General features: G+C 33.1%; 2 protein-coding genes across 2 annotated transcripts; one reads left to right on the forward strand and one right to left on the reverse strand.

Moving 5' to 3' along the window:
- Nucleotides 1-1,674: 1,674 nt before the first annotated feature.
- Nucleotides 1,675-4,443, reverse strand: LOC147394854 (bidirectional sugar transporter SWEET5-like). Its single transcript, XM_086454114.1, has 6 exons — nucleotides 4,333-4,443; nucleotides 4,198-4,234; nucleotides 3,561-3,777; nucleotides 3,223-3,384; nucleotides 2,808-2,927; nucleotides 1,675-1,973 (listed from the first exon to the last, which is right to left on the reverse strand). Exons 1-6 carry the CDS (start codon nucleotides 4,373-4,375, stop codon nucleotides 1,818-1,820), a joined length of 735 nt encoding a protein of 244 aa, XP_086310240.1. The 5' UTR covers nucleotides 4,376-4,443; the 3' UTR covers nucleotides 1,675-1,817.
- Nucleotides 4,444-17,536: 13,093 nt separating this feature from the next.
- Nucleotides 17,537-20,961, forward strand: LOC147394855 (homeobox-leucine zipper protein HAT5-like). The gene is made up of 4 exons (XM_086454400.1): nucleotides 17,537-18,016; nucleotides 18,273-18,406; nucleotides 18,699-18,938; nucleotides 20,435-20,961. Exons 1-4 carry the CDS (start codon nucleotides 17,935-17,937, stop codon nucleotides 20,810-20,812), a joined length of 834 nt encoding a protein of 277 aa, XP_086310526.1. The 5' UTR covers nucleotides 17,537-17,934; the 3' UTR covers nucleotides 20,813-20,961.
- Nucleotides 20,962-24,002: the final 3,041 nt, after the last annotated feature.

A 24,002-nucleotide genomic window follows, 5' to 3' on the forward strand; every position in this document is an offset into this window, starting at 1 on the left:
CATAAAAATATTGTATTTTTTCAAAAATTATGTTTATTGAATTACATTAATATGATTAATTGGACTTAATTGATTTAATTTTAATCTTGTTAGTGTTTAAAGCTCAAAATGCAATGAAAAAAGAAGAAGAAGTTAGAGATAAACTTTTAGAGAAGAAAACAATGGCTAAAGGAGGAAGATGAAATTTTGGAAAACTCAAAGAAAAAAATAAGAAACAAAAATCTATAGAAAATGAAGTTTATCTCTTATTCATATGTAAATCCTTTTTTCTCTCTCTTTCTTTTGCATCATCTCGGCAACTCTTTCTATTGGAAAAATGTTGATCTGACTTCTTCAATATTGTGCTCAATAATGTGCAGATGTGGCAATGCGCAGAGAACCATAGATCTTTTTACTTATATCTTGAGAAAAAAATCTATGATTCTCTGCACATTATCATGTTAGTTCATTGTTGAGTGTAATATCGAAGGAAGTCAATTAGAACAATTCATTTCTATTTTGTCTTTTTTTCCAAAATTCTCTCTTATTCTTTTATTATATTTTTATCTCTTTTCTCCACATGTCACCTTCTCTCCTCCTTCTATATATTTCCTTTTTTTTTTTTTTTTTAATTTATTTATTATATCAACTCTTCCTAATTTTTTTTATTTCTCTGGAGCTTTATTCTACAATTTCTTTTCCTTCCTCTACTCTAATTCTCCTTCTCTAATTTTTCTTCTAATTTATTGTTCTAAATTTTATTCAACAATTTTTTATAAAAAAATTCATGGAGATTGTTAGTTAAATCTCTAGTTAGGTCAAGGGTGAAACTTGAAGGATTCGTCAATTTGTTTGTGTTCAACAATTTGGATATAAATTTTAAATTGTTTGATTTACTTTTTATTTATTATTACATATCTATAAATTTTTCTTGATTTATTATAAGTGATTTTCACTACATTAAATATTTGGAGAATCTCTGGTATTTTGACTGTTATAGAGATTATTCTCACAAAACATCAACTCATTCCAAAACTTCTAGTTCATACAGGACAAAATACGTTGGCTATATCATTGGCTCTTGAACCTGAGGGATCAAGGCAAGCGATTGCAGGGACTATTCCCATCCTAAAAGGGTGTGGAAATATCTTGCAATATCAGGATAACATGTTTTGGATACCAAATGAGTTGACAAGTAAGTCCCATGGAAAATCTCATTCGAACGTTTTTTAGAGTGTGGCATCTAGTCTTCAAGTTTAAAACCATGAATTTTAAAAGGAAATTGCCTAAGTAACTACGAAATTCACTATCTTTCACACTGTATGTACAGAACTATAGATGCTTTTTATTGAAATACGAGAGAAAAATGTCTATGGCTCTGTGCACACCTCTACGTCAACACAATGTGAAAAGCAATGAATTTCGCACTCACTCCATTACAACTCATTTTAAAACTACCAAACAGTTCCCATTCAGATGTAAAATCTTTTATTGTGGTACATTCTCTTTATCCTTAAAATGGTCCAAGACTTTTTTTTTATAAAGGTGATGATCAAGGTCTCTTCTCTGTCCCCCTCTTTTATTTAAAAACCTATTTTATAATTTAGTGACATTATAATTCAAGTTTTAATAGAATCCACTTTCTCCTAATCCCCATTATTTCACAGTAGAACAAAGAGATTAAGCTTTATAGAACTAATATTTTACAAAAGCTTCTATTAACACACCAACTTTTACTTAAAACACATCAATCTACATAAAAACAACAAATTTGCATAGTTTAATTGACTATGCTTATGGAGTAAGCTCCCTAAAAGCACGAAGTATCAGTTGTATGGTCAAACAGCATGTGCGAGCTCCAACTCTTTCGGCCTTGGGTCATCTATTTCTGGAGTTGGCTTCGTGTCATCTATTTTCGGAGGAGTCGACTTGAAGTAGGTCAAGTAGAGTATCAGTTGTGCTGCACCAAGCAATGCTCCTGTACCGTTACTTATCTACAAAAATGCAAATTAATTGTTACTTTAACTTTCTTCTATGGTGCATATATGCCTATTGATCTCATAAAAGAAATGAAAAAATTAACCAAATATAGAAAGATCAATCTGTATTTTATCAAACAACGAAAGCGAATGAGAAGGCAAAGTTGTTTAATTAGTGTTTAAAATACATTGGACTCAAAAACAAGCTGTGCACATAGCCCCATGTGTGTTAAATCCAACCGCAATGCCATAGACATCGAACTGAACACTTCTAGATCGAAACTCGTTTCAAAATTTATGTGCAAGGCTGATGAACCAATAGCATGATGTGTATTTAAAAAAAAAAAAGAGTGATTGATTACAGATCCTGTAAGGCAGGGGTGGATTTAGAGTGGGGGCACTTGCCCCACAAGAGTTTTCAAATTCTATGAATAAATGTGTTATAGACAGATTTTAACGGCGGGTAAAAAAATTTACCACTATTGCCCCCTCAAACCCACAAAATTTTCTCCACAACTATTTTTTTCACTCTTAATTGTCCCCACAATTTTTTTTCTACCCTTGGTTGCCCCCACATGAGCAAAATCCTGACTCCACCCCTGCTGTAAGGTGTCCTATAGGAACGGTGTCTACGCGTGCAACACGCTAATTGGAGTTTAAAACACCTTGGGCTCCTAACCAAGCCGCACTCACAGCCCAATGCATTTATTCTCCGATCAAATGTGCCATGTAGACATTGTTTCTATGTATATGAATGGGACACCGTACTGGGTCGAGAAATCCACATATTTTAAAACGATAATTTTGATTTGTTGTTGACCTTAATTTATTTACTTTCTATAGACTTACCAAGATGAAGAGGTCGACGGGGAGGAGTGCATAGGCTGACCAGATGCCACCATTGAGGAAGTTGGCTAATGAAAGAAGGAAAGGCATGTATTCCACACTCTTCGTTCTAATAACCAATCTCTACACATGCAAAATATTACAAAATAAATAAATAAAACATGAAAAATACATAAATATGTATAATTATAATTAAATAAAGAGTCGTGCTAAAGTGACCTCATTTCGCACTTTCTTGACATGGAGGAGCACACATAATCATAGATGCTTTTTATTCATATCTCGCTGAAAAACATCTATGATTCATACATACCTCCACGTCAGTAAAGTGCGAAATGAGGTCAATCTTTGAGGTCACTTCAGCATTACTCTTAAATAAATGCGTATCAATATTGAATTAAAATCATCAATGACATACCATTACGTCTAGCGGCATACCATACATACAAATGCCAAAGATGACACAGAGAATGCCTACAATCAGAGATCTCTTATCATGGGTGTGGGCAAGTCCAAGTGTAAGACCAATTACAAGGCCATAGAATACAGCTTCAACTGCCAAAACTTTCAGTACCCACAACTGAAAAAAAAAACAAATTAAACAAGTGAGAAAATTGCTTGAGATATTTTGAACATACATAAGGTTTGTGAAGGATGAGAGATCGAACCACGTAAAATCAATGTGTTTTACATGTTTAACTGCATCAAACAATGTGTTTAAAAAAAAATCAATCAAAATAAGAAGAAGAGACATACTCTTTGTTTCTTGTTGGCATAAAAGAGGTAGATCGCGATGTAGCAGAGCTCAAGAAAGAGACCCACGGCGTTGATGGTGAGAACCAAAATACTATTCGGATGGACAAATGGGAGACCATAAAATACCCATAACAAACAATTCATTATCGTTGCCAAGTAAGGGTTTGGAGAGAATTCCTCCACTGCACCTTTCTTTATGATTTTGTAAAACGTCGGCCTACAATTCGTTAAAATGAAAATCTTGATTATTAAATCAATTACCATATAATATAAATTACTAAGCTTTTTTTCTTCTTCTTTTTTTATATCTATTAATAGTTATATCAAATCCATATAAAAGAGTTGAAATCTTCAATTTTCTTGATAATTGAGTGAGAAAGAGAGAAAAATAAACTTGGAATATGATATTTACGAAAAAGTGATCAATTTTTGAAGAATTTACGATTCCAGCTCACTATTCATTTTATTATCAAAATGTGAACGGTAGTAAATTCGGAGGTTTTAAAGTGACAATTTCACGTTTAAAACCTCCGTATTCGTTATGGTTCACGTTTAGGTAATTAAAATGAACAGTGAGCTAGAATCGTAAATTCTTCAAATTCAACTCGCGAAATGGTAATTCACCTAAAAAACTTACATGGGTGAGGCAAATAACCCGAAGGATATCACATTTCCTACAATCAAACAAAATTCAATCGAAATATCAGTTTAAAATTCCATTTTTTATACTTTCTACCAAAAATGAATAAGAAGTATTATTTGAAGAACATACCGATGATGCCGATGATAGTTCGAACTGTGTTGGAGTTAACCATCTTTGTTCTTGTTTCTGGAAATTTTGAATTTTAAATGAGAATGAGAATGAGAAGAATCGAATAAAAAAAAAGAGAAAAAAAGATATATTTATAGGGAAGGATTTATTTGTACTCGTGACCAAATTGAAGTTCTAATGGTGAAAATTGTGTAGAAATTAATGAAAAGTCCTAGTCGAATTGGATTTGATTTTGATTTTGACTTTGACGGGGCAGTAAAACAAAATCCATGTGTTGTTTTTTGACCAAACTATCACGAGATTACTATGCGTGAATTAGAACCTTACAAGTGTACGTACGTTTCAGGTTTGGATAAAAAGGAGTCACAAATAAACCAATCTTTTATTAAAATTCACATTTTATTTTCTATTTTACCCTATAGGTGGGGCTGGCAATGGGTTGGGTGTCGGTTGAAAGAAGTTATTTCCATGTTTTTAATCAACTTTATATCTGGTTATCCGACTATTTATTCACTTTTTTTTGTGTCGGTCGAATGAAGTTATTTCCATGTTTTATCCAACTTTATATCTGGTTATCCATATTTGATTTTTTGCCCATATATAACAAAGAGATTCATATCTGACTATTTATTCACTTTTTTTGAATGATATCCGTATCTGACTTGTATCAAAATTTTAAGCGGATATCCAAGTTGGATTTATATACCTCATAACGAAGATGATGGAAAAATCTTAATTTTGAGTTATACATATATTTTATTTTGAATTTATCGTATTAAACTCGGATAAACAGATATTTGGATTGGATATATATATGCGATAGGACGCATATTCATATCCAACCCTAAAAATATTCGATAAAACTTTGTACCCATACTCAAATAACTTGGTAGGATGAGTCGGGTAAGCGGATATTATCTAACCCATTGCCAATCCTACCTAAAACTAACCTCCCGAAGGTTTAAGTCGTTCACCTTATCAAATAATAAAGAATTAGTCTATTCTTTATATTTACTCTTTATAGTCTATAAAATCATGGGATTTAAGTGGATTGAACGGTAGTCTGGATTTTTTAATTTTGAACCAAATTTTCAAGAATGTGATGAATGATCATGCAGAAAAATAGATTTTTTAGAATTTATTATTTCTTTTGAAAAAAAAAAAAAAATCCCAAATAGTTTCAAGAGAAATTGTTTATATTTTTTGGTAGTGGGAGTGACAGCGAATTAATAAATAGATTTCCAAACTATGAATCCGAGGGGGTGGCTCAATGGCAATTGTGAATCAAATAAGTGGTGAGAATTCATAGGTTGTGCGTTCGATACCTAATATAAGCAATATTTCCTTAGGTACACCCGCGAGGGTGTTCCCTCACTTAAGTAGTGTGTGTGATGTGCAGGCATTGCACGTGCTTGGGGGAAGGTCCCATATGCCTTGGTTCCGGCCCTGGTTCATTTGGTCCCCCCTAATCGGACATATAAAAGATTTTCAAACTATGAGAAATCATTTGAGGATTATGAATAAAGGGCCCCACATATAAAATCAATTCTGGTCATATAATACATCAATATCACCACTTAAAGCCTTAATAAAGGTGGTACGTGTGTTACTGGGCTTGTTAATATCTTCCATCAAATGGGGTAAATAAGTGAACGGATTTGATTCAAAGTTACCATAATCTCTTAATTTATGATTATTTGATTGATTCATGCAACATGAAGCAAAACCCATAAGCTCCATCAATATACGAGGATGTCAATGTATCGTGTTTGGATCGTTCGATAAGAATTTATTATTTCCGGACCCAGGATCTGCCATTTAACTCCACACCTAATCCGATATGATATGAATTATTCCATATCCGATCGATCCCATCCAAAAACATTTGTTTTTTAAAATTGATTCCATTTAATTAAAATATGTGTAAAATACAATAAATCATAATTTACGCCATTTATGTATGTCAATTACATTATTGGATCAGGAGATGTTCAATCCATAAGCAATCCAATTACTTGTCAAATCATATTCTTATAGCGTCCTTACTGGAATTTTGCCTATTCAAGTGATCTTCACTCCAACTGTAGAGTCGAAATGACTCTTCACAAATTCAGCTACACTAAAATGTTTCACAATCGTCTCATTTTTTACCGTCAACAATTAGATAGAGAGTGAGAGAGAGAGAGAGAGAAACTCACTCTCTTCTTTTGCCTATCTGATTTTCTGTTTTTTTTCCATAATATTTCTAAGTAGCAAGTTCCAACCCGAGTGCGTTTGGAGTGATTTTGGATGACTCTGGCTCTGTAAAATTATAATTGGGAGACGATATAGAGCTAGAGCCCAGGTGCATTGGAGTTACTCTTATAGTTATCGAATCGAAACTAATTAGATTTCGGGTTCGATCTGATCCATTGACAGCCCTACCATTGGGAGTTGGGACCAATGTTTCAAGAAGTCAATCTTGGCTAGCCTAAATTAAGTTTATTTTGTATGTCAAGTACGTACTCTCATGACTAGTGGGCTCGCCCAATTCTGTCTCACCTTTGGTTGTCCCATAAATACCCAGTTAAGAAAAGAGTCCACCATCATGGTTTATGAGTACTAGAGCTAAGCCCAAAATCCATTGGTTCAAGATGAGCCCAATCTTGACATTAAGGCCCAAAAAGAAACCCCCATTCGGCTCAAGCCTAATTGGCTGAAATCATTTTAACTAATCTCCCTATAATTCAATCTGAATCGAACCCACAAACTTTTGATCCGATTCAATCCACCGAACGTAAATCCCAAGCCAATTGTTACTCTACTACTTCTGGTGGACTCCCAATTACACTTTGACAATCAAATTAGTTATAATTTATACAAAGTAGTATCGAGATTCGAAATAGTTGATTTTGACTGGGTTCCAAGTTACTTGGAAATGTGGATTATCATTTCCAGATATAAAAGGTTTAACTTGAAGACTTAAAAGAGTTACATAGGGACAGATTTCGGCCCTCCCATGTGGATTGGTAGTTTTGTTAGGGCTCATCACATGCCACAACATCCCTCTTGCCTTATTTGATAAGATTAGAAATTTATAATTATTTAGAACAAAATATAATTGAAACAAAACAATAGTTTTCTTATTAGACAGACCGACAAGTTGACTTGCATCAATATCACATCCATTCAGAATCTTGAAGGACCTTCAATGGAAAATTTTTAAAAAAAAAATAAATAAATAAAAATTGATTGAATATGTTATTGTGCTATACATGTTGCAGACATTTATAGTGAAATGGGCCCACTGACAACAAGTGGGTTTCACTCATAGTGACAAATTTGGGATTCGGGAAAATTCGATGAATAAAAAATTGGGTGGGTCTATTTGCACACATCGAAATGGCTCATTGCACCTACTTAAGTGATTTTTAAGTGATTTTTGTGAAAAAGAAAATTATCATTGTACCCTTGCGTTTTTGCTAGTTGTATACACCATCACTTATCGAATAAAAAATCCAAAACCCACTTCTTCTTCTTCCTTCCTTTCTTCCTCCTCCTCTTCTTCTTCTTATTATTATTATTACTCATCTTCTTTTGAATTTTGTGAGAGGTTGAATCAATGAAGATTAGGTTTTAAGTTTTTTTTTTTCCAAGTTATCTTATTTCTTTGGATTTTTTTTTTTTTTTTTTTTTTGAATTTAATCATCGAGGAAGATGGAAAGAAATCACTACTCAAATCTCAAAACGAAGATTTTGAATCGAAGATTTTTTGACAATTATATTCAATAGGTTTAAATTAAATTTGTTTGAGAAAATTCGAGAGGTACCTACCTAATATCAAATCTTACTAAACAAATTTGGTAGGTACCTACTGAACAAAACTTTCTCATATAAACGGATTCAATTCAATTGATAATATTAGGCTAAGAAAAATAAGTAAGATCAAAGCTTAAAACTCTTATTAAAATCTTTCAAGATGCAAAGTTGAAGAAGAAATGAGAGAGAGAGAAGAGAGAGAGAGAGAGAGAGAGAGAGAGAGAGAGAGATGGTTCGATACCTTTAGGTGCATGTGTGCAATAAGCAATAGAGGTTCAAATAGCTTATTAGGTGTATGTAAAGGGATATTTTAAAGTTAAGGTGGATATAACAAACAAGTAGGTGAAATGAGACAGTTCAGTGCATGCAAATGGGCCACTCTAAAAAATTAGACAAAAATTGACAAAGTTGGGAAAAATAATTATGTCCTATTTCTTATGGATACTTTACAAATGTATACTTCATATGTTAAATATAAAATCAAAATTAAAAGTAATATTAAAAAAAAATTTAATTTTCAAAGCATTAGGAATAAGTCAAGATTTAAACGCTAATAGAAAAAATCATGATTTTTTAAAAGAAAAAAATATGGAGAATTTTATCACTATGGTTCCACTTTAGCATAACATGAAGTTGATAGTTATACATTATCATAGTTTTAAAACTCATTCAATTGACTTAAAACTTGGCTATGTCAACTCAACTAAATTGGATGTCAAGGCGACGGCCCTAAAACTCCATGGAATCAACTTGCTAAATGAACCTAGAAAATCATGACGTCAACTAATCAATTGGATCGAAAATGTGCCAAGTTAGTTCAGAAACACAAAAGGTTAGCTTAGAGCACTTAGGCACTGTTTGTTACGGGTTTTTACAACGACTTTCTGAGTTGAAAAGGTCAAAAAAGCATGTTTTTGAGAAGCCTTATTGGGGTTGCTTTTGCGGGAGAAACCAACATCGATTTCATCGATTAAACAACATAATCAATTCGATCTCTCTTTATTACTTTTTCGCTAGCTTCTATAACAAACAAGATTCTCTTGAACACAACTTTCCAAACTATGAGCTTTTGTTTATCCTAGACAAGGAATCCTGAAGCACAAGTTGGAATCTGTAACAAACACACCATTAGTCTCGTTCAAGTATAAATGACCAAAGTGAAAGAAAAGTTGGCCAAGGAATCGTACAACAACAAATTGCTCTCCAAAGTGTGACGAAGAAGGCAAAGTTGATTGATAGAAAAAACCCATGAGAAAGAGAACTAGTTGCTAATGTGTCCATTTGATCTTAATGGGATTAGAGGTTTTTGTGGCCAACACCAATTTATCTTCTTTATTTTATTTTGATTCCTTTTCTTTTTTCTTGAAAAAAAAAAAAGAAAAAGCATTTGTACTTCATATTTGGTACCTAATGTGGAGAATCTCTCACTGCCCATCTTCACTGGTTGGAGTGCTGGGCAGTGTAGCAGATCCTTTGTGAGGGAATAAACAATAAAGCATGTTGTTGCAATTACTCTTACATTATAACGAATTTTTTATGTGTTCTATGGCATATCAATGTTAAATAAGGTTCAAAATAATGTGATTGATATTATGATGCAAATGGGCCGGACCATTCTTTATTGGGCTTTAATAGTAGTGGACCTGTTGTTGAACCCAAAACAAATTGGTGGGTCCGGAGCTAAAACTTGAACCCAAAACTATTAAAATCTGTAAAATTTTGCTACTTTTTTCTGGCATTATTATCCTTGACCTGTCACAGAGAGACAGCTGGAAGTATCTTTTCAACATCTTCATCTCCTTTTGCTGATTTTTATTTATTTTTAAATGTTATCAATTTGTATTCTAGAAGATGAAATATTTTATAAGTACTGAGTATTATTCATTTTTAAAGAATAAATTATATTTTTCACAAAATAAATAAAATAATTGTTTTAAAAACTAAGAAAACATACTTCTACTCTTCTCATATTATTTCTATTTAAGTATTATAAAAAAGACTACTACCCACCGGGGGGGTTAGTTGAGAGAGTAAGGAGCGACTGGATTTGTTCTCTAGGTTGTGACTTCGAGTCTCTACATGTCCCTCCACATAAATATAGCTACTTAAGTGTTGTAACATGTGATACTCGTTAGATTACCAAAAAAAAAAAAAAAAAGACTACTAATAATTTGACGTTCTTTTTTCAGACGCTCCATAACCTGGCAATTATAGAATTATAAATATTTTTCTTGTGTATCCCGAAGCAAATGATTTATGATTCTGTGATAAGATCGTACAAAGAGCATTTGTAAAAAGAGTGCCAATTCATCACAACTTTAGAAAGAATATTTTAAAATAAGGTGATTTAGACTACCAACCCTCGATGTTCTAGTGAATATTTGAGATACCTTCAACCTTAAGCTAAAAACCTTGGATTTTTCCCACTCAAACCCGGGAATATAAGGAAATGGATTTTTGAGTAGAATTAAAAGAAATTAAAAAAAAAAAAAAAAATCAAGAGCTTTTCACAAGAAGTTGAAGACCATGGATAGGAGATGAGGATGAATAGCAATGCTATTAGTCTTTCTAAATAAACCGAGGTCAAGGGGTGCGATCCGATAGAGAACATGGGTATCTCAAATATTCACTCAAACGTAGGCGAATATTGTCTAAATCATCTTTTAAAGTACAACAAATTGTAAAATCACGGAAAAATTGCTTTAGAGGGAAAGTACTAAAATGGTCATGTATAAAGCCAAAATTTGTGGTCCAATAATAATAATAATAATAATTATTATTATTATTTTTTAAATCCTTATCACATACATCCATTTTTGTATTTATTTTTATGAAAATCGTTACCCCTGATATTTATAAATAAGCAGCACAATAGGTATATGGCCCTTTCGATCATATTTCTAAAACATGATTGGGCAAATAATTTTGGCAAATCACTCGGGACATTTTGGTAAAACAAACACCCATTATTTTATATTTTAAATTTAAATATCTTTTTTTATTTATGACGGGAAGTGTCCAGACCTGTAGGCCCAACCAGCAAGGGCAAGGCAACTAGCCTCTTAGATAATCATATCTTGTCCAAATCCCTTGGGTACATGCAATACCCCACCAACGACACATATTAAGCAAGACAGGAAAAAAAATTAGGGATGATGATTACAGAGACTTATTTTTTGAGTATATGTACCAAAAACTCCCTTCTAAAAAAATATGGACTCTTTAGTACTTAATCGATCAAATATTAGTTTAAAAAGGATTTTTGAAGCGAAAATATCATAATTATCCTTACAATGCTTTTTGAAGTTTAAAGAAACATGATTATTTGAGAATATTTGAACTACTCCTATGTTTTATAATTAATTACATGACTTTTAACTATCGTCATCTCTTATAAATCAATTTTAAAAAAAAGATTTAAATGAAAAAAAAAACATGTTTTCTCTTCCCAAGGCTTGTAATCTTTAAATTACATAGATAATGATAAGGATGGCTGCATCAATGATGATGATGGTGATGAATCTAATCATCATCAAACTTATTTGGTCAATGAATATTAGATTTATTAAAATATATAAATAATTAAAAGATAATTTTAAAACTCGACTTGAATATTCATCGAATTGATTTAACTAAAAAAAATTAGCAAATAGACACAAATGAGTCAAATAAAATTATATTGAATTTATGAACGAGTCATAATAATATGACATCCCTCTCCGACATACACCCCCATCATAGAATTATTGATCATCTGTCTTGGGATACATAAGAAAAAGATTTATTGTTATGTGTATCTCGATGCAAATGGTCTATGGTTCTGTGATGGAGGCATATGTCAGAGAGGGGTGTCAGAAAATCATTACACTTTATGAATAACTTTTAATAAATAAAAGTTTTATTATTTTTATTTTTTTTACAAAAATACTGATAACTAAATAAATTGGTCAAGTTTTGTATTTGATTCGGTATATTTTTAAATCAAACACTTTATAAAGTTGTTAAAAGGATATTGCATGTATTTTTCTTAAAAAATCTTCAATTGATCCTTAATAGATTAATATTTTATTAAGTGAGACTTAAATGATCTGTATTTTTTATTAGGGGACTATTTAGTATATATTCTAAATAAAGAATCCTTCAAAGTCTTTCTCCCAAAAAATTATCTCTTTTTTTATGCATTTTTTTATTAGATGCTAAGTTGCAAATAAGGATAAAGAATGTTGGGATGGGGAATACTAATGTTGGGTATATTTGACTGAGTCACAGTATTCCCCTTATCGAAGGAAGAAAGAATGAAGAAAGGAGCACTATTTAGTCTCCCACTATCAGCACCATCACCATCTACTCTCATAAATCTCAAAAGCATTGATCCTTGGATGATTCTCTTTAATAGATTCAGTTATCCCATCTTCTTGAGGCTTGAGTTAATCTCTCCCTCCACTTCCCCCACTTTTTCCTAAAGTTCAAAAATAAAATTATATATATATATATATTCCAAGCCATTACTACTCAAAAGATACCTCCCCATAGTTCCTTGCCTTATTAGTTGAGAAAAATCCAAAAGCATCCATCTCCATCTATCTAATTTACACGTCTCTTCTTTAACAAAGCTTCCACCCCATCTTTTTTTTATTTAAATCTTTTTAATTCTTTTCTTTAAATATATTATCTTAACTAGGATTTTGATTATGTTAATAAAGATTATACTCGAAGCTCCCCCTAGCAATTAACCTCATTCTGACACAACTAGGTTGGCGTAAGCACGCACTCCTCTTGGGCGAATATCGACCCATATCTACTATTAGAATCATTCTTGGGCACTATAAGACATTAAACAGGAGCTTGGACCCAGCATTCATTTCATTTTTGGGTATCGTAGGATTTTTCCACACCTTTTTTGGGATAGGACTAATCCTTACAGTTATACGCCTCGACCTCACAGAAGTTTCCCAACGAGTAGAGTAAGTCAGGAATCCACCTACTTTCAAACACATAATCATATAGAATAAACTCCTTTCGCTAGTTTTAACCTTGAGCCAACCGCCAGGGGTCATAGTTTGCTTTGTTGATGTATTACAATGCAACTTTGTGTCGTGCATTCATGTCTAGCTTACCCACTAAAACAAGGGTGTTCGATAGTGCATGAGCAAATACTTAATCACCCTTTTCGTACATGAGCAGAAGACATGACCCTAGACAGAATGAAATGGAAGAACATGATTTGTGTAAATAACCCTAAACCTTTGGAATAACACTTTTAAGATGACGACAAGTTTTCATGATGATAATTTAGTAAAACCCCCTAAGAAATTGATGATATTAGCTTTACCCTCTTGCAAAATGCAAGACTAGTTTTGACTCCTCGAATACAAAACGCTTAAAAATAATATTTTTAAAGATATTTTTTCAAAGTTAAGAATATTGAAAAGATGAAAGATAGTACTTTGATTTGTAGTGTTAGGGAGCACAAAAGAAGATGAATTGTTTCCTAGATTCAATGAATTGAGTGGGAAATGATATTTAGGACATAATTGTTAAAAAAATATATACTTAGCTTAAAAGGATTCTTAGGATTTATTTTTGTTGGGTTAGAGGAGGAAAGGAGACCCATTTCCCTTTTTGGAGAGGAATTATATTTTATATTTAATAAAATAGATTCTTTCATGTATAAAGTCATTGGTGGACAGCTGTCCAACACATGGAAACTGATAGCATAAACGTTTCTTTTGATCCAAACATAAAATATTTATTGAAAGAATCGTGATAATCTAACGTCCCTCCTCTAACATACGCCCCCATCATAGAACCATAAATCAATTGCCTCAGGATACGTAAGAAAAGATTTATATTTTTACATATCCCAAGGCAAATGATCCACGCTTCTATGATGGGGGCGTATGTCTAAGGTGGAGTCAAAAAATCATTATTCTTATTGAAATTCAATAAACAAAACATCAACTCATGTGTGAGTCTTAAATAAAAGAAAGGATTATACAGAAGATTAATGATAATTTGACGCCCCCCTCTGACATACCCCCTTGACTTGACTATTGATGTGCAGTTATGTATCTCAAGGCAAAAGATCTATGGTTCTAGGCCATGCCACTTCAGAAAATTACGTCTCCATATATAATGCCACCCTATTAATTATATCAAGTTGAATTTCGATTGGACGACTAAGATCACACAGTAGACAGATAAAGGTATATATGCTCTGTAGTTAATCGTAATTTATAAAGTATAAGTTAGTTGGCTCACACTAAGAAAAGAAAAATACTTATTGAATTTTTTTTTCTTAATTTAAAAATATATAGTTTCGTGCTTTTTCATTTCTTTTACTTCCACTACTAAAAGAAAGATTTGAATCTTTTTGTTCCAATATCCACGTGGATGTTCTTTCTTAAGTGTCGAATCAGAGGAAGTATATACAAATAATTAATCTTTGCTCTAAGATGGTCAGGAATTTGTCCAGCCACACTTTGCATGTTTGCCATGCTTACAAACAACTCATCTTATGTACAGGTGGCAGTCCTTCAATGTGTAGCTAGACAAATTCCATCCAGCACAATTGGACCACAAGTGCACTCATAACTCATAAACAAATATTTAAATATATGTATCGAAGCAATTGGGATTTGTATAATCCTTTGAAAAAAAGGTAAATAAACCTGTTGAAGTATAGATCATGTGCATCAGGTGTTGGATAAGTTTAGCCAACTACCCATTTAGATTTCAACAAGTGGCACATTCAACATCGATTAATGCCACTGTAATGTGGAATGGATATCTAAAATTTAATTAAAAATACAATAAATAAGAATATATGAATAATTCGAGAACAATTATGTTCATCATAACTCACCGAGGGTTAGTCGAAGCGACTGGATTTACTCCCCAAGTCATGACTTTGAGTTTATATATGCCTCTCCACAGAAATGTGACTACTTACTTGTCGTAACACGTGACCAGAGGCGAACTAGTAAGGAGCTGGTGGGGGGCAATTGCCCAACAAAATTGAGACACCCTCATATTGTCAACTAATTCCATGTCCCATTTGTCCCCACACCCCCCTCTCTCCCTCCAATTTTTGCCCTCCCCCCTCCCTCTTCTCTCATTTTTTTGTTGATGACATTATCTCTTGACCGAACCTTCTCATATACTAATTAGAAATAATCTAAATACCATTTTTTTCAACTTCTAATAAAAAACCTCTGAAGTTCTCCTTAAAACCATTCATCTTCTAGTTCTTCAATTATACAACTAACCATAGTTTGCCTCCACTACAAAAAAAATCCTGGTTCCACCCCTCTACATAATTGGGTGAGAAGATGTGTGCGGCCCAGGGGAATATCCGAGTTTCAAAAAACAAAAATTATTTTCACGATGGACTTTATAAATGGAAGTGTGGGTGACTTTAGGTTCATAAAAGAAAAATGCTAAAAACTAACATCCAGAATTTACCAAGGCTGCCAAAATTCAGTGAGACCAAAATAGTGCACGAAGTGGCAAAATATCACTGGGAATGTGTAAACTTTTTATCCAACTGATGGAGTACATTATCTTTATTCACAAAATTATAAGTTAATTTGTTATAAGAGTGGGGCGTGGCGTGGGGTGGCGGGGACTATTTCAGTTAAATTATGTCCTTTTAGGTTGCGTTCAGTTTTGCACTAAGTGAATGGAAGTCAAAATAAATTTAGAATTATAGAAATATATAATAAATTGATTTCTCAATTGGTATCAAAATCACTGAAAATAAATTCATTTAAAATTTAAATATAATCATATATTTTTATAGTTACCCACTTTCAATTTTTATTTTTTTAATCCATTATGGCCCCTAATACTATAAAATAGTCATCCTCACCCTCAGATCTGAACATTTATTTAAGGGGACTGGATTAGTATCAAATTGGAAAAATAGATCATATATGATTTGTGGGGGCATTAACCGATTAGGACACAATCTGATATAGATTTGTTCTTAAACCCAGTTGGTTATATATATATGCATTGTGGAACATAGTGAAAAAGTTAGGGTTCGGGAATAATTCAACGAGAGAAAGTTTCGAAAAAAGTTGGCAAAAGTCGAAAAAACATCTGATAAATTAAAAAGTAAAAATATTTCTTTTAAGTATAAAAATTATAAAAAAAAAATTATGTATTTTATATATTAAATAAAAATAATACTTAAAAAATGTTAAAAACAAAAATAATTGGTGGTTTTTAAAAAAAAATTGAGATTAAATCACAAATTACATACATAATTTGTGAAATATACCATCTGTCACTAAAATGCGTACGCGTCCTTGAGAGTCATGCTATGTTCAGTGTACCAAGTCCAATCAGGATTTTAAATCTCGCCCAAGTCATCTTGGTTTTGTTCATCAACGATACGAATATACATGGTGTCTCGACATACTCATCATCTCGCAAGACAAATCAGATGTATTGGATGAAATTTTAAAAATCTTGATCGAATCAGTAAAATTCGATTGAGTCAACTGGGTTTTGTAGATTTTGATTAAAATAATTAAAAAAAAATAGATTTTAAATATTTATTATAGAAATAAATTATGATTTTATGACTAAACATGAACTTGATAATCAGAGTAATTCTTGATGAAGAGGTCACATGGATCTAGGTGGGAAGAAGAGCAGAGGATTTGATCAACGAACAATTCGAGAACACATTTAATATTAGCAAATTCAATCTCGTCGATTCCCAATTTGATGTAGACGAAATGGATCTTATGTTGGATCGATTAGGAAAAATTAATATGGGTCATGTACAATTTAGTCATTAGAATCCAAACCAAAAAAATAAAAAAATAAAATCTGTCATTTTCTTTAAGTCAACTAAATAAAAAATAAACTAATGACATAAAAAATAATTACATAGATGATCAATTTTGAGATAAAAATGTAATTATTAAATTCTCAAAATCAAACTATAACTTATAAAATGGCAGTAAAAATAAAAGAGAGTTACAATTGCCACACCAGCTTTTACCAACATCACACTGACCGTGTGCAATTCTTCTTGATTTACATAGAAATTGGTGTGGTATTAGTAAAAAATGGTGTGGTAATAACAATTCTCAAATAAAATAAAAAAATGGGCAATCTAACAGATCCGATAATTTAAACCCGAGTCCGACAATCTATCGACAGCACAGCATGGGAACTATTTAAGTACTCTATCGAAATAGAATCTGGCACGAACATCGAAATCTCACTTTCATCACCTCTTTACCTAATCCAACGGCTATCAGATAAAAATGCACATTAACGCAAATACCCTTTACTCAAAAGTCTACTCAACACTAAATTAAAGAAATTAAAGGGGTAGTTCTGTCATTTCAACTTTCTGCGTATCTCTATAAAACCCGGCCGTCTCACTTCTCTCAACTTTAGCTGCAAAAAATACTCTCAAACTAAAGAGACGTAATTGGCGAAATCTGAGAAATCAGTCTGCCGGTGAGTCAGATCGCGGCCATATAAATCTCGATATCTGACACACTCGCCGGAAAACCCACAAAATATAAGAAATTTTGTTCTCGTGATGGGATTTTGTATCTGTCCTTTGGAGACTCCGACTAGGTTGCTGTGGAGTACTAGCTTCTTTCGCCACAAGATCATGATCTTCTAAGAAACAAAGAGAGAGAGAGAGAGGGTTAGTGGGTTTTGGTTTTTGGATTTTGGGTTTTGGATTTTTCGTGGCCCGAATTTTCGACCCGGTGTAAATCACCGAAGATCTGACACACATACGTTCACACACACAAACACACACTTTTCTTCATGGATTCCGGTCGTCTCTTCTTCGATGCTTCCTGTCATGGAAACATGTTATTTCTAGGGAACGGAGATTCCGTTTTTCGAGGTAAATTAATTTTTTCTTCCCATGTTACCCCCTTATAGTTACTTTTATTACGCCTTGTTTGCTTTTCTTCTCCAAGATTGAATTTTTCTTCAGTTGTTGTTCTTCAAATTTTGATTTTTATTCGTTATTATTAATTTTTTTTTCGTAAATTAGAGATATGGGTTGTTTGGATCTCAAGCGATTAACTCTTGGAATCTATTAATTTCACCAAGATCTTTGATTTTTCAAAAAAAAATTGATTTTTCTTTTTCTGCAGGACCAAGTTCGTTGCTGAACATGGAGGAAACCTTGAAGAGGAGACCATTTTTTAGCTCTTCAGACGAGCTAATCGAAGACGAATTTTACGACGAACAATTGCCTGAAAAGAAACGTCGTCTCACTACTGAGCAGGTTAGCTAAGAAATCGAACCCAATTGACACCCAAACCAGTCCGATACGTCAACACGTATCGTCAAAGTATCGGACACGTTTTGATTCTTTTGATATATATGGCATATTCATAAGAATCGCTTTTTATCTTTAACGGTATCGGCATAAATTCTTCGTTTTTTAAAGATAAATACGAATTACCAGAAGTGGACCGAATTGCAACTCATCTTTTTAGGAAATTCCTAATGGGCCCCTTACTGTCGTTGTTTGGTGAATTTTAATTATGGGGTCCTAAATGTTTCCTTTGTTTCAGGTTCACCTTTTGGAGAAGAGCTTTGAAGTGGAGAACAAGCTGGAGCCGGATCGTAAGACCCAGCTTGCTAAGAAGCTTGGGTTGCAGCCGAGACAAGTTGCGGTTTGGTTTCAGAATCGACGAGCTCGTTGGAAGACTAAGCAGCTCGAGAGAGATTACGATCTCCTTAAGGCATCTTACGATTCCCTACTCTCGGATCATGATGCCATTGCCAAGGAGAACGAGAAGCTCAAATCTGAGGTATAGATCTCGTACAAAATAATTTATCTGGATTTATTTGAGTAACTTTGTTTTTCTCATTGTTGGTATCTTTAATTATCTTCGACATGAATCCTATTTTGCTATTCAACTATTGCTAGAGTTATATTTACCACTTCTCTTATAGAGGGGATCGCGTTGATCAAATATTATTCACTTATTACTGAGGTTTAATTAGGGGCTGTGATATTATGTGGGGAGCATTGCAAGTGATTTTAAAATAAAATCACGTGACATAATAAAATCACTAATGATGTTTATTCATAACATAATGGTGTGGGAAGCGTGAAAGTGAGAATAATTAATAAACATGTGGTACCTTGGGATATATGTGGTAATATTAATGGGTGGAAATTTAAGTCCCGAAAATGGGAAGTTGAGAACCCATGACATGGGAATAGAGGTGCAACGTTGGAAGTAGGGTCTGACGTCAGACTTTGGTAGGTAGAGGCGGGTAGAAAAGCTTATGTAAAAAAATGGAGAATAGTTTGTCGATGGTACGAAAGACATAGGATTCCTAATGTAAATCACGCAACATGCGACAATGATTTGACAGAGAATAGAGTAGCCTAGACCATGCATGGGCAATGGACAACTAGAAAAGGGACTTTTAATCCCCCTCCATCCCACTCTTCCTAGTGGGAGAGGGGGGGGGGGGGGGGGGGGGAGGGGGCAAAAGAGTTATAAAAGATCCATAAAACCCTCACTTTATCAAATTGAGTATTGACTTGATCGTTAGAATGTTCTTAAGTATATTGTTTCTTAGAGTTGAAAATCTTTGGCACGACTTCGTTATCACGTGTCTTGAAATGTGGGAAGAAGAGGAGAACAAGATTCCCCACAATTATTGTCCTTTTACAAATGATTTAGCAACTAATTAAACGACAATGAATTAGATTAACAAATTTGAACTCAACGTTTAGATTATGCCTTAGCTAACTCTTGCTCACTTCTTGTTATCCGAGAAAACTTTTGATCTCTCCAAGAGATCAAACTCCTGATCTCTTAGGATTGATGAGTCACCAACCATACATGGAAGGGAATGTTACAAATTATGCTTGATGCATAGGTCATGTTTTTTTTTTTTAATCACCCTATTGTGATAAAAAAAAAGCAACACCTATTTTGATGTTCTATTTTTTTAGGGGGGCTATCAATTTCTTCCATTTATAGGCTAATAAGTGAGTAGTAAAAATAAAAAATGGGATTGGTTAATTTGGGCTTGTAGAGAGTTTTTCTAGGAAAATTAGTTAAAAAGAAGAAGAAAAAAAGAAAGAATCTGTTTTCACTCCATTTGTGAGAATGACAGTTTCTAAAGTTAAAAAGACGAATCTACCATTGTACGTTTCTTAAAAGACATCTAGAATCTTTCTTCTAATGTGAAAATATCTTTTGGTACAAATGCCTATTCTAATAGTTGTACATCTAAATTTTGTTCCTCATACATGATGTGTGTGTCATGGGGGGTGGGAATGCAGGTGGTGTCACTTACTGAGAAGCTGCAGACCAAGGAAGTGGTGGGGATGGGATTGGTGGGTCAGAAATCCGACCCAATGCTTCCTACCAATGATGCAGATGTAGTATCCGTCCACATTAGTGTGAAGGCTGAGGACCACATGAGCTCCGGAAGTGGTGGGAGTGCAGTGCTTGACGAGGACGGTCCACAACTGGTGGACAGTGGTGATTCATACTTTCCGTACGATGACTATGGTTGCATGGACCGCATCAATGGGGTCCATTCAGAAGAAGACGATGGAAGCGATGATGGACGCAGGTACCTGTCCAATGTCTTAGCCGTTGCAGCGCACCATCAACATGAGGGAAATGAGACAATGGGCTGGTGGGTCTGGTCTTAGTAATAAAGCTTCTCTGGTCTTCATATGTGTTCTATTGTGTTGTATGTTGTATGTTTATGTTGTGTACTTTTGTTATATATATTTCCAATAAATTGCTTAGAAAGAGAAGCTTTTCTCTATGTGCAATTATATATAACAACATTTTCTCATCCCTGTTTAAACTCTTTTTGTGGATTATGATTTTGTCTACTAAGAGCCATGTTGGTGAATTATAATAACTAGTTTGGGCAAATATTATTATTTATGGTAAGATTATATATTAGCTTGAATTTGAGATCAATTAAACAAAATTATGTTCCTCCTTTCAATTCTTTATATGAGGGATCAAGATTCATCCCAACCATTCCAGCAAGACCTCACTGGGCTCTCTACTTTATTAGGACTTGGGGCCTACAAGTCATGTGGTTCTAATTCTAAAGGAGTAGATGGGGAAGGTGGACTAGAAATGGTTCCTTCTTTATTGGTTCCATCTCTCCATCACAAGAGACAATAACATGTCTTTATGTCCTTATATCTGACCCTACATCAAATGGCTTCTTCTCTTTCACCACCCCACCCCCACCATCTCTATTTGGACTATTAGCCCATTATGGTGGACCTTTTTTGGTTTCCAAATACATTTTAAGGATAATTTTTAGGTACCCCTTAGGTTTTTGATAAAATTATAGATGCCCCCTCCTCCTTTTCCCTCCATTGTCTTTGGTCTTCTATTAGAGACCCTATTAGGGAATATTTTTGTTAACCAGTTCAACCATTATTTTCTACATCTTGTCAAAAACCCTTGATTTTTTTTTCTTCCAAAAGTCATTATCTTCGACCTCCCCGAAAATCCTTTTCTGTTGTCGAAAGAAATTTGATGGTTGAAAGGAATGGAATCTAGAAGTTGAAAATTAGGGTATATGACTTCGTAGGTGGTGTCTTTTCGCAATAATACCACGAACTTGGGATTGAAATCTTACCTTGGAAATTGCACAAATACACTTTATTACAACCACCAAGCTCTACATGTACATAATCTCATACCATTTGTACATGTATCTTGTAAAATCTGAATTTCAATTAAAATCAGAGTTTTAAAACTCATCCTAGACAAAGATGACTTGAGCGAGTGCCGAGTCATCCCGATCTCAAAGGCAATTGGGTGAGGTGGTCAATGTAAATCGTCTACCACATTGACTTGTCCAAGATCCAAAATGATTTAGTTGATAATAAGAAAAAATATTATTTTAATATGAATGTATATTAATAAATAATTTTAAATCAATCCAAATGATTTGAATTATAAGAGATGTGAGATGCCTCAAAAGAGTCAACTTGGTGGGAGATTAAAATTCTTATTAGAAAAAATAATAATAATTGTTCATTATTGGTGAAAGATCATCTTCAACCTCTTACATTTAAAACAGTGGAACTCTTAAAGCTTTGAGTTTAAGATTTTCTTCAATGAGCATTCATCAAGCTTTGATAATAACCAGAGGTTATAATATAATCTGTGCAGAGTTTTATGAAGGGTAATTTTGACCTAAAACTTTGGGTTTGGTGATATTTGGGATACACCTCTAAAAGATAAAACTGAAGAGATACTCTCCTTGACCTTGGTATTCTATGAGAGACCAAGTGGAGACAGAGAACATGATATATTTTTGAGTGATTTAAACATGCCCCTCTACATTTTGATAGAAATTAGAGACACCCCTTTTCTTTTCAAAAATCAAAATGATGACTTGGCTGCCTTGACCTATATTTTCTCTTGAGAGACTAATACAAAATGACCTATCTGCCCTAGTTTTCAGTTTCAAACCAAAGCCCTTGATTTTTCAGAAAAATAAAAGAAAGAAAATCAAAATCTGTCATCTTCATGCTTTAAGCTTTAGGGTAAACTATTCTTTAACCTTTTTCAACTTTGTCTTTAATGTATTATAAAAAATAAAAAAATCCTTGATTTTGATTTTTCTACTTAAAAATCCATTCTTCTCCTTCTCAAAAAAAAAAAAAAAAAAAAAAAAAAAAAAAACTTATCTTATTCTAGAGTTTTGATGGTTGAAAGAAATGGGATCGTAAGGTTGAGGACGGAGGTAAAAATCATTTATCTTTAAACTATTTACCTTTATGGTAATATATTCTAAACCTATTCAATTTCATCTACAATCCATCATCTTCAAGTCTTGCAGAAATTCTTGATTTTTTTTTTTATATACAAAATTTCGTTCTACTTGTACTTTTACAAAACCCAAAGATTTGTTTGATTGCATAAAATTTAATTTTCAAGGAATTCATTCAAATCCACATAAAAGTGAGCAAGGGAAAATGTTGCACATGAAAAAAATGAATTCTATGAAAAATATTTAAAAAGAAGAAGAAGAAGAAGAAGAGGAGAGAGAGATTCACATCGCCCATATCTCATTTTTTCGATTGGGTTGGGGGAGAAAATGAAATCCAACCCAGACCTCATTTTTTCGATTGGGTTGGGTGAGAAAATGAAATCCAACCGAGAGTAGAGTTTTAAAAGAGGGTGAAAAATACAAATTTGCATGAAATTCAAATTTTCACCATTTTCACATTCAAACATACCCTGAGAATTTGACAGTTAAAAGGTATATATGGAAGCATTTAAATTATTTATTTTATTATTTCATAGAAGACCTATTCCAAGGGGGCATGTCATCATTTGGAAACACACAACGATATCCAACATGACATGCCCCCATTGACCTTATTATTCTATTCACTTAAAATGCCCTCATCTTCTTAGTTTATTGTAAAATCCTTAATTTTTCATCAAAAACACTGTCTTCTTCATGGACTTTTCTCTCTCTGCATAGTCACAAAGTTGGAAAATGGGTTTAAAACGACAAGGGAAAACTTAAAAAAAAAAAAAAAAAAAAAAAAGAAAAAAATTGGGAAAAAAAATGATATATATATATATATATACACACACACACAGTGATGTTGGGGTTGACATTGAATTTACTACGATTTCACATTTCTGACGTGGGGGTGGGCACATAACTGCAAACGTGTTTCCTCGCGATACGAGAAAAGGCATCTACGATTATGTGTGCACCCCCACATCAGAAATATGAAATCATAGTAAATCTCAATGTTACCCCAGCACGACTCATATATATTAAAAAGTATGTAAAAAAAATGTATTCATAATGTAAAGTATAAAATACATTAAAAATTTATT

Source organism: Akebia trifoliata, chromosome 9 (assembly GCF_017979445.1).
Source record: "Akebia trifoliata isolate Shusen 1 chromosome 9, ASM1797944v1, whole genome shotgun sequence".
Taxonomy (NCBI): Eukaryota; Viridiplantae; Streptophyta; class Magnoliopsida; order Ranunculales; family Lardizabalaceae; genus Akebia; species Akebia trifoliata.

Coding starts and splice junctions, on each gene's coding strand:
- LOC147394855 (XM_086454400.1), top strand. CDS start 17,935: ATGGATTCCGGTCGTCTCTTCTTCGATGCTTCCTGTCATGGAAACATG. Junction 18,017..18,272: donor CGGAGATTCCGTTTTTCGAG/GTAAATTAATTT, acceptor CTTTTTCTGCAG/GACCAAGTTCGTTGCTGAAC. Junction 18,407..18,698: donor GTCGTCTCACTACTGAGCAG/GTTAGCTAAGAA, acceptor CCTTTGTTTCAG/GTTCACCTTTTGGAGAAGAG.
- LOC147394854 (XM_086454114.1), bottom strand. CDS start 4,375: ATGGTTAACTCCAACACAGTTCGAACTATCATCGGCATCATCG. Junction 4,235..4,332: donor AACTATCATCGGCATCATCG/GTATGTTCTTCA, acceptor GTTTGATTGTAG/GAAATGTGATATCCTTCGGG. Junction 3,385..3,560: donor ATGCCAACAAGAAACAAAGA/GTATGTCTCTTC, acceptor TTTTTTTTTCAG/TTGTGGGTACTGAAAGTTTT.